At 45.3% G+C, this 16,860-nt stretch overlaps 1 protein-coding gene across 1 annotated transcript in view; it reads right to left on the bottom strand.

Moving 5' to 3' along the window:
• LOC8040158 (eukaryotic initiation factor 4A-III) overlaps positions 1-16,674 on the bottom strand; it is a 37,288-nt gene extending 20,614 nt beyond the window's left edge. Inside the window, exons 1-5 of the mRNA XM_002413988.4 lie at positions 16,473-16,674; positions 13,623-13,695; positions 10,738-10,867; positions 8,332-8,464; positions 4,696-4,776 (exon numbers count right to left, since the gene is read on the bottom strand). Coding sequence (XP_002414033.1) covers positions 4,696-4,776; positions 8,332-8,464; positions 10,738-10,867; positions 13,623-13,695; positions 16,473-16,614 — 559 coding nt within the window. The 5' untranslated portion in view covers positions 16,615-16,674. The remainder of the gene's footprint in view (positions 1-4,695; positions 4,777-8,331; positions 8,465-10,737; positions 10,868-13,622; positions 13,696-16,472) is intronic.
• Positions 16,675-16,860: the final 186 nt, after the last annotated feature.

The following is a 16,860-nucleotide window of genomic DNA, read 5'->3' as shown; positions in this document are numbered from 1 at the left end:
TGTCTACCTTTTTTGCGGTTTCCACGTCTCTTGGGGTTCGGGCAAGCCAGCGGGCACGGAGAGAGTAACTAAATATCACTGCATCATATTTTAACCGGACGACGCGGAAACCGCCTCCACCGATGGGGGCGACCCGCGGTACCGAAAGCGCGCGAAATGTGACGTTTTTGGTCCTGGGCTTACTAATGGTCAGAGCCGCTAAAAGCTTCTTTTTAGTCGAAATACAAAATATAAGTGGCGCGAGCTGTTTCAATTATTTATAAAAGTACTTTTTGTTCAGTATTTTAGATCAGAAAAGAGACAAATGCAGTTTATAAAGTACGGAAACAAGAAATGACGCGTCGATATACCCACCACCAAGCAGTGGAAAAGGCGGCGCATACTAGAAAGGAGTAGTGGGATCAGGCACCGACACGGAAAGGTCCCGGATGTACGTGGCGGCGCTGCGGTCGTTTACGGACTGGAGGATCCGACCAGCTCCGAGCGTTCCGAAGGCCTTCAGCGAGCAGCTTTGTCTTGCGGTTTGGCCGTTTCGCGGCATGGCAGCGCGAAGTGGCTCCCATTCTGAACTGATCTTTACCCCGTGTTTGCTGTCGTTTGTGGCCAACGAAGGGTCATGCCGAATTAGTATTAAATCGCACAGCAAATGCAATGAGAGCCGCTCTGGCGGCCCGTTGTATACAACCTATCCAGAACACGCGTTGGTGGCGCCCTCTCGCGCTGTCGACACGGAGTGCGGCAGCCATGAGCGCTCGCTGTGCTCACTATCCCTCCTCTAGTTCACGGCCACTCAAGCCAGGACCTACGACGTCATGAGGGAGGTTATTTTTTGCTTGTTTTTATAATTCTAATTTGCCTATAACTTTTAAAATAAAGCGAAATTCGAGAAAAGAAAGGTTTCATTAAGTTACTACGGTCAGAGCGCTCAGGTTCGGTGCAAATTAAAAGACATAAAAAAGTGCTTGCAGGGCCCCTTTAAGTAATAGGATAGAAGATGAACTTTCCCCAAGGGCAATATTTATGTCTAGGGACTATTTCGGGACCAAAATCTAGAAATTGGAGTGTCTTTTGGAAACTGTTTTGACTCAACATGTGTCTCCCAACACTGCACTTTGTGTTTTTCGACATACATGTGCTATTTAACCACAAAAAAACAAGAGTTTCTCGAGAGCTAAGTGCCTCAATTGGCAAGCAGAAACCACCGTTCTTTTCTTGTTTCTTTAGAGCGCAGCTGTTAGGCGCCCGTTTCCGGCTTGAGTGGTGTCACCGTCGGCGTAACCGCACGGTGCATTATGGGACGCGTGATGTCACTGATAACGTCATCAGTGACGTCATCGGCATCACTATCGTCATCGTCACTGATGATGTCACCAGTGACGTCATCGGCATCGCCATCGTCACTGATGACGTCATAAGTGGCGATGACGATGCGGATGCTGATGACATCATCAGTGACGATGCCGATCGCGTCATCGGTGACGTCACTGATGACGTCATCGACGTCGTCACTGATGACGTCATCAGCATCTGCATCGTCATCGCCACTGATGACGTTATCAGCATCGTCACTGATGATGTCATCAGTGACGCCACTGATGACATCATCGGCATCGACATCGTCACTGATGACGTCACCAGTGATGATGACGTCACCAGTGATGATGAGATCAACAGTGACGTTACTGATGACGTCATCGTCACGTGACATCATAGGGGTCACGTGACGTGAGTGACGTCATGAGACCCCCGTGAGGTCACGTGACTCTTGTGAGACGACGGCGATGCCACTCGGAGGGAGGAGTAGCAGACAGGATGGGGATGTGAGGAGGAGGGAGGAGGGTCCTTCCCCTACTCCTCAAGAGCTGCGCTCTAATTCAGTGTCACAGGGAGTTGTAAACGGCTTCCATTTTTTCAATTCATCTACCGTAATATCTAGAGCTATTGCGCACCCTCGCCTGAAATTCATAAAAAAAAGTGGGATATGCCTCGTCTCGGTGGGTAAGCATTAAAAGTTTAGAAAAAGCTAAAAAAAAAAAGCCCATTTTTCTGTACATATTTAGTGCACCCACACAAGTGATACAATGAACTCAAAACTCAAATTAATTTCATTGTTTTACACAAGAAATGCTCATGAAAGAATGTTTTTATATCGCAAAGTCCACCGCTTGCATGCGCGCAATGAATACCGCCGGTCGACACACAACGGGAATGTTTGTTCCGTGAAAGTAGGTTTCTAGCACCCCTATGTTCTCTTCGTTAGTAGAAAAGACAGCAAAAAAAATAGAAAATCCAACCAGGCGAAACGAGCAAGCGGGCAAAATAAGTGACGAAGGGCGATGCTAGAAGAGTGGGGAAAGCTGGCCATTGCGTTGACAAATACTTTGGCGCCGGGAAAAGTTGGGCGCTAGTCAATTCCAAGGAGCAGGCTCGTGCAACTTCCCAGTTTGGAGCATACATGCGTGTGCCCGTGTGGCACCACGAACACAAAGCTCAAAGAGGGACACTTTACAAACGTCTAAGTGCGGCGTTCTAGCAAGTCTTTTTCTATCCCTAGGCTTTGTCTCAAACATTGGACGAGCTTACCAATTGCGGTCGCAACGTTCTCAGAGAATGATTACGCATTCGCAGTAACCCTATTTCGGTAAAGATGAACTTTGACCTTACATCTTTGACCTTCCACTCCTCGGTTAGATTCCAGGATATGGGGCATCCGAGTTACATTTTACTTTTATTTTGAGTCTGAACAAACTTTTTAGTAAGAGAAACAAAGTTTCATTCTGTTATTTTTATAATTTTCCTTTTGCACGCCTGTACTCCGACTTTGGGGTCGCAGAAATCGGGGAGGAAATGCGTAAACAAAGAGAAGTGTCTTTTCTTCCTCCATTTCCTTTTATCGAGGCATCCTCACACCATAACGTCCACGGCCGCCTAATTCGGGTAGGATTAATATTCGCGAATTGCGGAGCCTGCGTTGGGTATTTGTATAGGTGGGCGGTCACTCTGCTTTTTTGGATATCGATATTCACCCAAAAAGTGTGTGTGTGTGTTTGTGTGTGTAAGGGGGGGGGGGATGGGCAATGACTCGGGATATTACTGTACTACAATGCAGAAAGACAACATAGTAAGTGAGGGGTTTTGAACCTTAAGAAACAAATGCGTACCCAAACAAATAAAAGCAATGCATACCCAAACAAATAAAGACAAACGAAAAAATTTAGAATTAAGGTTGCACAACACATTGGTGTTCTTCAATGGCTTATTCAGGATCAATGACAATTATTCGCCTAACTCAAACGTGAAAAGTAATTTACAAATCATTTAGCAGCTTATCATATTTCTACAACACAAACATACATTTTATACGCAGGTATTTTCGTTAGGCGTTATAGATTGGTTTTAAAGAATGCAATGGAGCTACCCAAGTTCGAACTGTGCAGCCAACATAGAATTCGGAATGGCCGCTTCTCGATGGTATTTTCCGCTGATCGCTCGCGACGATTTTGTCCGAATAATCAAACTTTCGGACTTCAAGCTGTCCGAAACATTGGTCGTGTATATACACTATTTTTATAAGGTAAGTCACGGTTCTGCCTTTAGATCCAAAATATTGAACAAGTCAAAATTAGCGGAGTCCGAAAAAAAGAAAAAGAAAAAAAAAAAGGAGATTGCGGCTGAGCGAGTTCATTAAATCAAGGTTATCCAGTGCGAGAGCTTCGTTACATGGAGTTCACGAATACAAGCGCTTCTATGAAGATTGCGTCGGGGAATTGAAGAAGTCTCTTAAATAGGGGATTTCGTTGTATACAGGCTCGTTACATCCAGGTTTAAGGCGCGACATGGGTCTCTGGAGCCAAAAACTTCCTAAAACTTCATGCTTTTGAAAATGGTGATGGCTGTTGTTTTTCTGAATCTACCAGGCTTATAATATCGTGAATGAATATTTGAGCTATAAATCAACTTATAATATCTATGCGGGCTGTATGTGCATTGAAGTTGACTCTAAAACATTGTTTTCACAAAACACAATTTTTGGACTCGTTGAAAATTTACAGCATCTACAGCAGATAGAAATATAACCGTTCCTGAAATGTATAGCTGAATGTGTGAAGCATACAATGTTGAGAGCAGATTTTTTATTATAGTCTAGAAAAATTTCTATTTGATTTTTTGCTATATTACTTGTTAGCCATGCATTGAGCACTGAACTTCAATGTGTGGTAAAATCTCTAATAATGAGTTTATCTTAAAAGTGCTTCCAACATTGTATTCTCTACACTTCATAGTATCTAGCCATGTGTTAAAGAGAATATTTTGTTGAGCAGTTTTTTTTCTATCGTTTTTCTAAACAAAGGCAGGCAAGTTTTAATTACTTTGAGGACAATGCTACCGACTGAGAAAATGACCAGATATATGAAATCAGCACAAAAAGCTGAATAAGCTTGTGCAGTTTCATTAACTTTGGTCTTAAAATAAGATAAAAAGCTCCAAGACCAGTGTTCCCCCTTTAAGTGTACAAAAACTGCCTTTAGACAAGTTCAGAGCATACATAGCCTGTCCGCAGACAATTCTGTCCCCGTGTCTGTGGCAAACAAAGCGTTTTTTTTTTTAAGATGTAGGAGCAATGTAGCTGTGGCTATGTGCTTTACCACTCATGGATTCCCAACCTGCAAAAGGGGCAACATTCAAACTACGTACCCTTGTTGAGCATTTCGTCGGCTTCATCGAGTACCAGCATCTTGATGGAACGGGTGCGCAGATTCCTCCTCTTGATCATGTCTGGGACCGAGACAGGCAAACATATTGTGAGGCAATGCGATACAATCTTGCACAATTAGTAGCCCAGTTTACAGCAAAAGTGGACAGCCACTCCAACATCTGCAATTTCTAATTTGGAAAAAAAAAAAAAAAATCAATCTTGTTAAAGATGGATTACTAAATTTCAATCTTTCTAGGTTTTCGAAGGGTCCCGTTAATGTGACTTTATGTGACATCGCGGCCACGCTAGAATGTTGTGCGACTTTGTGCGAATTTAGGGTCATATGAGCATGGCCTGCGACTTCACATACTGTCAGATACACCAGCTGCTTACAGAAGCAGACCCAAGGCTTATTTTATTTTGGGTTCAAGGAGTCGCGCAGCGACAGCGGTGTTCTGTTTGGACGCCCGTGCCCTTCTTCTTGCTTTTGCCATCCACCACTTTTTTAGGGGCGAAGCTCCTTAGGGTCTAGCCTTGTCCAGCGTCCATGCTCACATCGATTGCCATCCCATCTGTCTTCTTAAAAGAAAAAATGTTTGCGCAGTCGACAGGATTCAAACCCATGTGGGGAGACCCCAATGGATTTCTAGTCCATCGCCTTAACCACCCGGCCACGACTGCGGGACGAGGATGGGGCTCTGAGATGTGGTAGCAACTCAAGAGCTGGGATGTCATGGATGAAACGTTGCATGTAGCCACTCAACGTCTATACAGGAGGGGGCGCTGCGGTCAAATGCGTATATAATTGCGGTAAACTTTGCATGCATTGGCTCAACGTTTATAGATGAGAGGGCGATGTGGTCAAATGCTCAAATGCGTATATAACCACGTTCCATACCACACATTCTCCTTCTGACATGGATGAAAATGAGCGAAAAGCTTGGCATGCTGCGGCTCAGCGTCTACGCAGACAGCAAGCTGCTCCGGAGAGGATTAAAAGAAAAAATCAGCACTACCTATGAGCAATAAAAAAAAAACAGCACCATCAGCACTACCTATGAACAAAATCAGTATCAGCAGCACCACCAGAGCTTCGCCCCAATCAACATCATTCACCAAGTGGAGATGCGGTCATTTTTTTTTTCTGTTTTTGTTTACTAATCATCTTTCGCTACGTATTCCCGTGTGCCCATATGCTGGCTTGGCAGACTTCCAGCGCCGCAACGCAAGCTATCTGTTCGCTGCCGGTTGTCCTTTTTATCCAAATTATCCAAATCCAAATTACCAAAATTTTAAAGTTTGAATTGTGTAGAAAATTTATTTTTGAATAGCGGTTAAATTATTGGATCTGACCGCGGGAGAAGCCACGGCAGTCGTTTTTGCTATATTGAGTGTCCCCGCCATGGGAGTTCGATACAGAAAAACAACGCTCCTCTACTATAACATGCGATTTTCAAGGCGATGTTTGGACTGTTCGATATAAGCAATAATTCGAAATGCCGGGTGTGATATAACCGGGCCGACCGTACATGATGCACTCTGTAACTTGACTCAATGCAAAAAAAATTGAGGTGAGTGTAAATGGTCCAGGGTGTTTCCATTATGCGCATATTCAATAATTCAACTGCTATTCAAAAATAAATTTTCTACACAATTCAAACTTTAAAATTTGGATAAAATTTGGATAAAAAGGACAACGCTTCGGCATTCACTGTCATACAAGACTGTGTTAAGCAGTGACAAGCATGCTTTAAAAAAAAATTGCTTCGATGACCCTGATAAACCCGGAGAGCACATAGCGTGTTGTGCGTGTATTAGTGTGCAATATGATTTGCTATGCTTGGTTGCTGTGGGTGGTTTCGAATGCGCTGCACGCATGACGCTCTTGTGATCTCCGGGTGCACTAGATTGATTGACAAGTGGAAATTTTTTCAACAGTAGAGTGTCTCACGAGCACGTTTTAAGGCGAGATCTTAAGAAACAAAGATTACAACAAAAAATATTTCTGAAAACCTTTAATTTTTTTTATTTACGAGTCACAAAGGACATATATGTAAGTACTGCACTCAGGAAGTGCGCATTTATATAGTTACATTAATTAAAAGCTTTTTATCCGGGCTGTTTGCCAGCATGCTTTCAAAAGGTTTTCCTGTTTCAGCAGAATTAAATTTTTTCGTCTCAACACAGTTTCACCCAAGGTATCTTTTGGACTAGAATTTGAATCTGCGTAATTTTTTCAGGGTTTAATACTTCATGAATCGGAGTGTGCAACGAGACTAATATTTCTGACAAATGTTAGTTACAAAACTTTCTCATTTACGAAGACTCTAATGGCTCCTTCCTAATTATCAGTAAAAAATTTCTACTTGCGACAACTTTTTCTAGAATGACGCTAAAATGATAAGAATGGTTTTGCTGTGGTCTGTCCCATTTTTAGAACATGGAGCCATGCACTGTGCCAGATTGTTTTATGCTGGTATTGCGAAAAAGTTGGGCAGAAACATTTGCAATCAAGTTGAGGGTTTTTTTTTGTTTTTCTTTTAGACAATAACAGAAAGGAATACAATGAGCTTACGTTTGTGCAAAGCAGAAACATTTATAGTACACGCGAAAATTTCGTATAATTTAGATCAGAAATGACAAAAGCATGTTCAAGACCAGGACCTCCCTCAACAAGAAGTTTTTCGGGGATTCTGCTTTTTTGGTGGGTGTGCGTAGGGCCTCGAGTTCTTACTGCTCTTGGATTTTTGGGGACCCCTCGTGGCAACCCAAGTAATCGCGAGGGGAGAAGGTTCCTTGCACCATTTACTCTATCAACTGATAATCGTCCGAAGCTCCGACGTCGAATGCCCGCTGCGCTTTCCCTCGGTCTGTTAGGATTCACGCCGCGACGTCACGAGTCCACATGGTGAGCTACGTCTCATACGGAACCAGCTGCGTGCGCCAGCCAATCCTACGTATTTTGCTTGCTTGCGCGATTGGTTTGGTGACAATGCACTTTTCGCAATGCTCCATCGGCTTTGTCCAATCGCGGCCTCGGCTGTAACAGGATTTAAGTCTAATTATGTCAAACTAAGTACGACTTGCCTCCTACGATTGCCCGCCGACGGAGTACGACGGACCAAGTGCGACTTGCCGCCAACTGTCGCCTGCAAACTAAGTACGCTCGACTAAGTGCGGCTTGCTGCCGACGGTTGCCCACATACCAAGAATGCTCGAGGAAGTATGTGGCGAACTTTGTAGGTTTTTTTTTTCTTCTCGATTTCATTTGGTTACACTAACAGAAAACGAGGGAGATGAAAGAATGCGAGTACGTCGAAGCACCGAGTTTTACTTGAAACGATTAATGGGTAAACACGAAGCAAGCCGTCATCGTCTCTGCGCGCCGTTTGAACATGTTCAAACGCCGACATTTTTGCATTTGTCACCACCCTTATAGAGTCAACGCTTTACCGCCGCCCCTCTTTAGCACAGGGTCGTGGACTCTATTCCCGTGGAGGCAACTCACCCCTTTTTTTTCTCAATTAAATACAATTTATTTTCAATTCAGCGCTCTCCTGTACAGGTCGTGCTTTTCTCGGAGATCTTGGCCTAAACATACTCTGCGTTAAGGACGAGGAGAAGGGCGAACTCACCGAAGACACGTCCTGGCGTTCCAGACACGATGTGCTGCCCATAGTCCAGCTTGCGGATGTCCTCCCCCAGGTTGGTGCCCCCAATGCACGAGTGGCACTGGACGTTCATGTAGTCGCCCAGCGCCAGGATCACCTGATGCCCAGGAAAGAAATGAGGTTAAACGCATCTTAATCTCCCGGTGGAGATCGGGAGGCAGAAAAAGCAGCATGTTCGAAGCTCCTCGGCCATTGGGGCGGCAAAGGCAACGCGAGTACGAGCAGCAACCATAACTGCGCCAGCCGAAACCACTCCATCAGTGCGGGGGACGAGGCACTGGACCAAGCCAGAGGTTGGTGGTTCGATTCCCACCGAGGGACCGTCTTTCGTAAAGACGGTTCGCCGCATTGTCGTAGTTTCGTCACTAAATTTTGCGACGCTAGTGGCTTGGAAGCTAGCCGTAGAACACATTGTGCGTTAAAACTGCCGGAACGTCCAAATCCCCTTGCACTGTCGTTGCTCTCCCAAACGGTCATGAAAGGTTTGCGGCAGTTGAACTTCGAAGGCAAAGATTTTGTGTGGCTGAATACAAGCTAGACCAACAATGTTCAATCACTATATCTTACTGACCTCTAGCAATGAGTTTCTAGCCTCATTCATTCCATACCACCATGGCTACAAGCAAACATCAGTGAGCTGGGCCAAACTGAAGTGATTGTTGAAATTGCTGTTTCTATCGCGAAGTTTTTTTGTTTTTTTTTTTTGCATATTGGTAAGGCTTGTTTACCTCACCAGAGAACCTTTCACACACCATTTCCAAGCCCTGAATGATTAATAAATACCACCATGAAAGAAAACCATAGCAGAAATGCTCACCTCTAAAGTTGTGCAAGTTTCTAGCCACAAATACGGACATTCCTTCGTCCCACTGGCCAGTTACACTGTGCCGCAGCTGTCGAACAACACATCCCCGAAAGAATGCTTAAAGCCCCGTGGCTCCATTCATAATGCCATTCATAATGCACACAGACACCATAGGCTACACAGTCGCCAACAAGCGAGGTCCACTTTTTTTTTTTTTTTTTAAACATTCAATCAACCAAGCAAAAGAAAAAAGAAATTGACAAAAAATGTTTTTACAAAATGCTGACGCATGCAGTGTATCTAGTACTTATTATCACTGAGCAAATTTAGACAATTATGGTGACCAGACCCGCCAGACAGATTCTTCCTCGGCCCCAATAACCGTAGACGGCCTTTCCTCCTCCTCCAAACATTCTGCGGTTCCCTCCACAAGCGCTACACGTCCTTGGCGACCGACGGTCTCGTAGGATGCACAACTGAGAACTCTGGCGACAACATTTTTTTACGAGGGAATCTAAAAAAATTGTGCCACGTCCTAAGTGCCTAGATTGGCGCATTATATGATGAAGTGTCCACATCTTACATATTTTTCATCATTCAGTTTCATTTTTAGTTCATCCGAAGTAAAAAAGAAAAGGCAGCCCTCCTATTCAAGTTTGCAGAAAGCATATGCCACTGTGTATATGCAATCTTGCTCTCGGGGTGCTAGGACATGCCATCAAACTGAGAAAGGCAGACGATCGAAGAATGGACTGTCCATACTCAGAGCTGTGCTTAGAGCATCCACATTTCCCGACTGTCCGGAGGGCGTCGCCATTTTATTGCCCAGTGCAGAGAGGGTGCAATTATCGACACTTACAACCCGAACATGCTACTTCCTGAGCTTCAGAGTGTCGGGAAGTTTGGGCAATATTGCTTTTCTTTGTCATTGACAATAGACCTTTTCGAAAGTCAGTCTGGCAACTTTGAACACTATCATCACCTCAAAGCGTGGCATCTGTGCCAAACTAATGGCGGCCTTCTTGAGGAGGACGAAGGACGAAGTTGAAGGTACGGAGCAGAGCGTACACGAGGACCGTGTGTTCGAGACGTCGGTTCAACACGACGCACGGATTATATACGACGGCCTCGTAAGCTTTTCTTTCGGAGTACAGTCCAATCAATCTCTCGGCACAAGTTTTGCTCTAAAGCGTTTTCATGGCGGAAATTGAAACGAGGGGCTCTTAAATCCCTGCTTTGAACTGGTCAGTTCTCAAGTTATCACCATTGAAACTGAAACTAATCGAGACAGAATTACGAGGTGAATGAAGAACCAAATCTCATCTGCCACTGACGCACGAAAGTGACTGCCTGACGAAATAGTTTTACGACTGCCATTAGTTTGTCGAAAGTGAAACCGGTTTCTGAGTCACCAGATGGCACTGAATTTTGAAAAGGGTCCATTTCTGGGGACGGAAAAGTGTTTCCCGCGATTTCAGGCAAGGCTTCGCGTAACTGGCAACAGTGATTTCGGGCGGCGAGATGGTTATCGCTCCAAAGCGTCGAGTGCCTCCAGTAGTGCCCACCTTCTGGATCTGTCCGGCCAGCTCCCTGGTGGGAGAGAGTATCAGCGCCTGGGTCTCCCGCATCTGGGTGTCGATGGTCTGCAGCACGCCGATGGAGAAGGTGGCCGTCTTGCCCGTCCCGGACTGGGCCCTGCAGAGGGAAAACGACAACATGAACGTACCTCTACAGCCAACTCGTTACTGCGCAGCTCGTCCAGCATCATTTTTACAGCCACTAACTCGTCTCAAAATTGGTCTTACCCATTACTACACACATTTTAACTAGACACCGAAATCACGAGTCACAATACCTTTTGTGGGAGGTTCTATCGGCAACGCTGCGAATGTGACGTCAAGGATGTAACATGGGAGCACTACGGCTCATTGCCAACGGGCTACAAGAAGTTTGATGGTTTGAAATGAATGTGGAATAAGCTCGCGTCAGCAAGAAAAACACCAGCAAGGTGTTGCGTTTCTTAGACTGCCTGCTCGACCTACAGGTTATGCAACGTGCGAGGTCACCCTGCTCGAGTGTGCGGAAAGATTTGAATACCAACTTTGGCATCACCTTCATTGGCCGCTTCCCCAATAGCTATTTTAAGTCCAGAGATAATAAACAGCATGCCAGAAAGAGTCTGGGTATTCCAAAAATCTCTCTGGGTAGCTCAAGAAACCACAGGAGCTCTTTCCTAAGAAACGAGGGGGCTTGCCTCCTTACATTCACGCTTATTGGTTCCCAATACATTCTTGGGCGTTCTTACTGGCCCTCGCTCTTGGCTGTGGAGCGACTTTAAAGGGGCGATGCAACGATTTTTGTATTTTGCGCAAAAAATAAAGAAAAACGAGCAGAGTTCACCCCCTCAACTCGCAGCCAGAACAAGCGGCCACGTGATCTGGAGCCGATTATATGCCGCCAATGTTGATCATAGCCACGCGCTGGGGTTGGCAGGGCACAGGACACGCGTTCCAGACATTGTTATGGTTCGGCTGTTGTCGTCATTGCAGCGATTGGACACGGGCCACTACCCGAATTCACGTCGAGCTATCAATTATTACGAGCCCAAATCTAGTGTCCACACCATGCTCGGGTCCCAATCTATGAACCGCATTCAAATATCGTCACTGGGCGGTACTGCTACCGCCCAGTTACGTCATCCGGTTTTGCGAAGAAGAGATTGTATGAAAACACTCGGTTTTTTCCTCGAAATTACAGCGCAACAAAGAACTTGCTTGGCCAGTGGCGTAGCGTGCGATTATCCTTGAGTCCCACTAGTGCCAGTAAGCTCGTGTAAAGTGAAAAACATTCCGATTGAATATCGTTGCACCGCCCCTTTAAGGGATTACGACATGATTTTACCATTTCTTCCTCCTCAACTCAAACGAGAAATTGTGTGGTCATGATGCAGTTTTTCACCAGATGCGATACTGCAAGCTTCCAGTGCGCTCCTTAAAAGAAACACTAAACTTAGGGAAAAAAAATTTGTTTTTCTGTCTAGTCAGGACAGGCATTTCTCAAAATAAATGTTTGTTGAAAAAAAAAAAAATTATATGTTTTGCCCAACATTTGTGCTACAATACAAATTTTTCGATTTGTGGGCAAAACCAAAATTGCACCCCCGTGGAATGATGATGATAGTGTTTGTACCCAATTTGTGTGCGCTCAGAGTTCACTGAACCTTAGAGCGCCAACTAGTTAGGTACAAATGCCATCATCATCATCCCACAGGGGTATGATTTCGGTTTCATTCACTAATCGAAAAATTTGTATTGTAACGAAAATGTTTTTAGCCAAAATTGGGCAAAAATATTTTTTCAACAAACTCCTTTTGGAACATGGAAAAAAGAAAACTCTCAGGTTTAGCGTTTTTTTAAAGGGCCCCCTAAAAAGAAAGAAATTTTCTTTTAAAACAGTTTGCTAGGGACAGACGTGTCAAAAAAACAATTTTACGCGAAAAAAAATAAATTTGTTTTCAGCAATATTGACGGCGTGAGATGCGATTTAGTGAATAGTCACCCCCTCTTTCCACTTGTTTTCTCTCTCGGCCTTTTGGGCACATGGAGGTGAATCTGCATCGCCTTCACGTTGAGGTGGAAAGAGCGACTGACCATCTCGTTGAGTGTATGACCATCCCGTGACGTCCCGAACTTTGTGCGCAGAATTTAAATTAAGTTTCTCGCCGTCAATATTGCTCTAAAAATTTTTTTGGACACATAAAATTACTTTAACACGCTGTTTTAAAAAAGCATTTTTCTTCTTTTCAGGGGCCCTTTAGGCACACCACAGAACTTGTCCTTCACAAATGACGACGAGCATCGTCGCGGCACTCACAGGTCACAAACGCGAATTCAAACGTTTCTCGACAGATCAATTGTTGACGAGCGCGTATATCCAAACGACGCAGTGCTCATGTCCAATGCGTGAGCTCGCTTCGGCTGACGTCCTTGGACACCGCGGATGCATTGCAGTGAAAAGGCAAAGAACTTTCAAAGGAATAAAAGTAGGAAATAGTCCATCATATTTTCAAATTTTCGTACCAAGAAGCATGGATGTACGGTAACGGTTTTACCTTTCGTAATAGGTAGTAGCTTGCACCACCGAGCCTAGAAACAAAATTAGAATTTTTTTCTCCCCTGCAATTTCCTTTCCTTCTGTCGTTTTGTAACTATCACCAGGCAGTGTGGCATAGTGCCAGAATAACCTTTAAAAAATCAAACAAAAAAGAAACATTTATTTTTAGCAGATTTTTGTTTTTTTACTTTCATGTATTAGTTTCATTTCAGCCCACTAAATGATATGTGATTAGTGAAATCCACTTTAAAATCATTTATGCCAGCCCAAAATACACTTCATGGTCTCTTTAGAATGTTGGTGACTGTAATGCACTAGAGTGGTCTCTAGTACGCACTGGGCAATCACGTCTCGTCCCTTGATGACGGGCTTGATGGAGCGCTGCTGGATGGCTGACGGCTTCTCGAACCCTGAAGTGGGAAAGAGCACATGGCTGTGAGTTTGTGTTTCAAATAGGTGGGGAGGTTAACAAAACATCTCATAAATGAAAAAAGACTGGGGCAGACGAAGTTGGAGGGCCGTTCAAACAGGATACCGCAGATGCCGGCAAAGAAGGCGTACGCTTTTGCAAAAACTGAAAAACGTACACGTGGCCGTTTTCCGTTTAGACATCGACCGTACATATCAATGGGGAGCGTGTGTGCATTTCTTTACTGGTTTATACTTACAGCTAACAAGCTTGCGCTGGAGGCAAGACAATTGAAGGACCTCCCCGACGACCAGAGACGACTGTTATTGCAACTAGTAATTGTGCTATGGCAACTGACAGGATAAAAAGAACAGGGCATCTCCTTCGGACTTCAATACAAAGCAGAAAGCTAAAGCGAATGATACTTGAGACACGCATTTGCCAGCCCCTTACCTGGGTCTTTCACAGGGAACCTTTGCAAGTGATAAGGCTCAGGCACGCACCAACATTCCCAGCATTCTTTTGGGTGCTTGTGTAGTTAAACGCAAGGCGCATTGTCCTCAAGACGTACGCACAGAACACGTCCACAGGGTTAATGATGTTCGGTGCTTAGCATTCCGCCTGTTCTTTGTTCTGCTCACTGCACCACCCTCGAGATGCACACAACTGCTCCTCATTGGGTGTTCCCCTCATGCAATCAATAAGAAACCCGCTCAACGCTACAGCGCACAAAAGACGAGGACAAAGGAAAGGAACACACAGGTGCCTGCGAGTTCCATTCCTTTGATCTCGTCCTTTGTGCACCGCTATGTTCCACCTGTCGTCACAACAACTAGCCCAGCTCACCACACTCCTACAGAATAAATAAAACGCACGATAAGCTCTTACGTGAATTTGACTATACCCAATCAGCACCAAATACAAACACGTTTTGGTCTTGTTTTCAATATACAGATTGTGGATTTCTGCAGAACTCTCAATTCGAAGTTTTAATAAATAACCCATATATGCAGATTGCATCTTGGCGTTGTGTGTTTCGCGGCTCCTACGTACATGCTCGCTGCACCTTTGGGCGAAGAAGCGGGTAAGAGAACTGCAAAAGTCCCTTCTGCTTCCTGTCACGCAACGACGCTACAGCGAAGGGGAGGAGCACTTGGCTGATATTGCTGTCGCTGGACTGCAATTTGGAGCGCGATTTCGGCTGCTTCTTGCACAGGGGTTGCGATGATGTCACAATGCCGAGATCTTATTGACTGATTGAAAAAAAAAAAATAGAGGGTAGACCTCAAGGCATCTAGCCACTATCCTCCCAACCAAAGCCAATCAGAACTCAGCATCGTTCTGACGTCACTGCGATTCCCTCCGCAAGAAGCAGACGACTTGCTCTCCGCTATGCCAACTTTACTAGATTACTTCAGTTGTGAAACTCGCGCGGAAGGGGGTACCCCCATCACTCACTTCAGTCTGCCTTCCATCGTTTGAAGCCCCATCTAGATTTTTGTTTCATAACTGTTCTATAGAGCAGACCTTGAACGCCATCTAGACGCTGTGCTTCGAAATGTATGTATTCCCTAGAATCCACTGCAGTTATTATAGCAGCATTCCAGCGCATCGAGCGACGGGAGGCAAGTGGTGGTGAGTGAGGGGGGGTACTGCTCGGGCAAGCAGAGTCTATGAGCAGTTCCGAAACTGAGCTGCTAATCTAATGACGCTGGCTATGCGGAGCGCACGTTCGTCTGCTTCTTTTGCAGGGGTTGTGGTGACGTCGGAACGCCGAGCTCTGCTCTTCTTTCCAGCGGGGCAGCTCTGCACTTGCGGACAGCTGATACACGCGCCCGTCTAACGACAACATAGCTTGCATTACGGCAACCGTGGTGCTATGGTGCCTGGAACGCGTCTCCGACTGGTGTGTTTACCGCGGCCAAAAAAGTGGTCCCTCGATTTCCGCCTGATGACGTCATAAAAGTGTCATGCTGTCGCCGGTTGCGACCCTGGTGGCGTCTCAACAGTTGTGGTAAAAATGGCAGCCGCCTGTTCTGCTGCAGGTCGCTTTCCATTGTGACAGTTCACGGAAGCTACGGCAACCGGAAGTTGGGACGCCTAAAGCGACGCCGTGACGACAGCGACACTCGCGTTCGCTCGTACTTTTCGCCAGCATTTCTACGGCCAGCCGCCAGGATCGCGACAGGCAACAGCATGACACCCGTGTCATTTGTTGCCACATTGGGACCACTTTTGATGTATGGGCGGGATAGGGCGCTAAACACACCAGTCAAAGACGCGATCGAGGCACCATATTGGTGCTGAGATCGCTGTCCACAACTACGACACGACGGTCCGTTGTGCGCAAGATTCTTCCTGCCGGACTCGCCAACGTCAGTTCAACATACAGCGACGCGTGCCGCAAAGCTTTATTAAGTGAGCTCTGCCACGCCTCGAGTAGCTTTAAAGGAAGCTACATACGCGGGCACATGGAAATGACGTCCGCGACAAAACCAGGGACGTTCGACAGGACGGCCGGCAAAAACTGCCTTACGTAAGCCATGCCACCATCAGGGGTGGCATAGCGAACGAACACGGAACTCTTTTAAGATTACTCTCGAATATAACGACTCTAGACAGATACGAAGGGGGAGCGAGCATTCAATGACACCGGGCTTTGAATTATGGTCGTGCTTTCGACGTGCGACGCATCGGAAATGGCCGCGAAGACGCCATTCAGTGAGGTGAGGTTAGGCCCAGTGATTTCGCATACTCGGAGCACGCATCACAGCTTACCGTAGGCATAAATTCCACGAAGAAGGTCTTCTCTGAGTCCGATTGCGTCGAATGTCGGGATGACTTCCACATCTTCGCTGGTTTCAAACTCTACGTTCGATAAATCCTCGGTCTGCACAACGCGCCTACGAGTCGACGCCATCTTAAAAACGTTTGTGATTAGATCATTGGATTGGATTCTGGATGTGGAAATGGATTGTAGTGGATTAACTCTTATCACTCTTGTTTTTGTTTCGTTTTAAACGTAACCAACGTAACGCTGTTTTGGGCTAAATGTTACATCTATTATTTCTTTTAATTTTTAATTATTATAATAATAATTGGACAGTTTTTTTTTTATTTTAAGACACACAAAGCTCAAAAGGATTGAGTAAAGTGTTAAAAATAA

The sequence above is a fragment of the Ixodes scapularis genome, unplaced genomic scaffold (assembly GCF_016920785.2).
Source record: "Ixodes scapularis isolate PalLabHiFi unplaced genomic scaffold, ASM1692078v2 PGA_scaffold10__122_contigs__length_95168666, whole genome shotgun sequence".
Lineage (NCBI taxonomy): Eukaryota > Metazoa > Arthropoda > Arachnida > Ixodida > Ixodidae > Ixodes > Ixodes scapularis.
The sequence above is the reverse complement of the archived record's forward strand: the minus strand, read 5'-3'. Positions and strand labels throughout refer to the sequence as shown.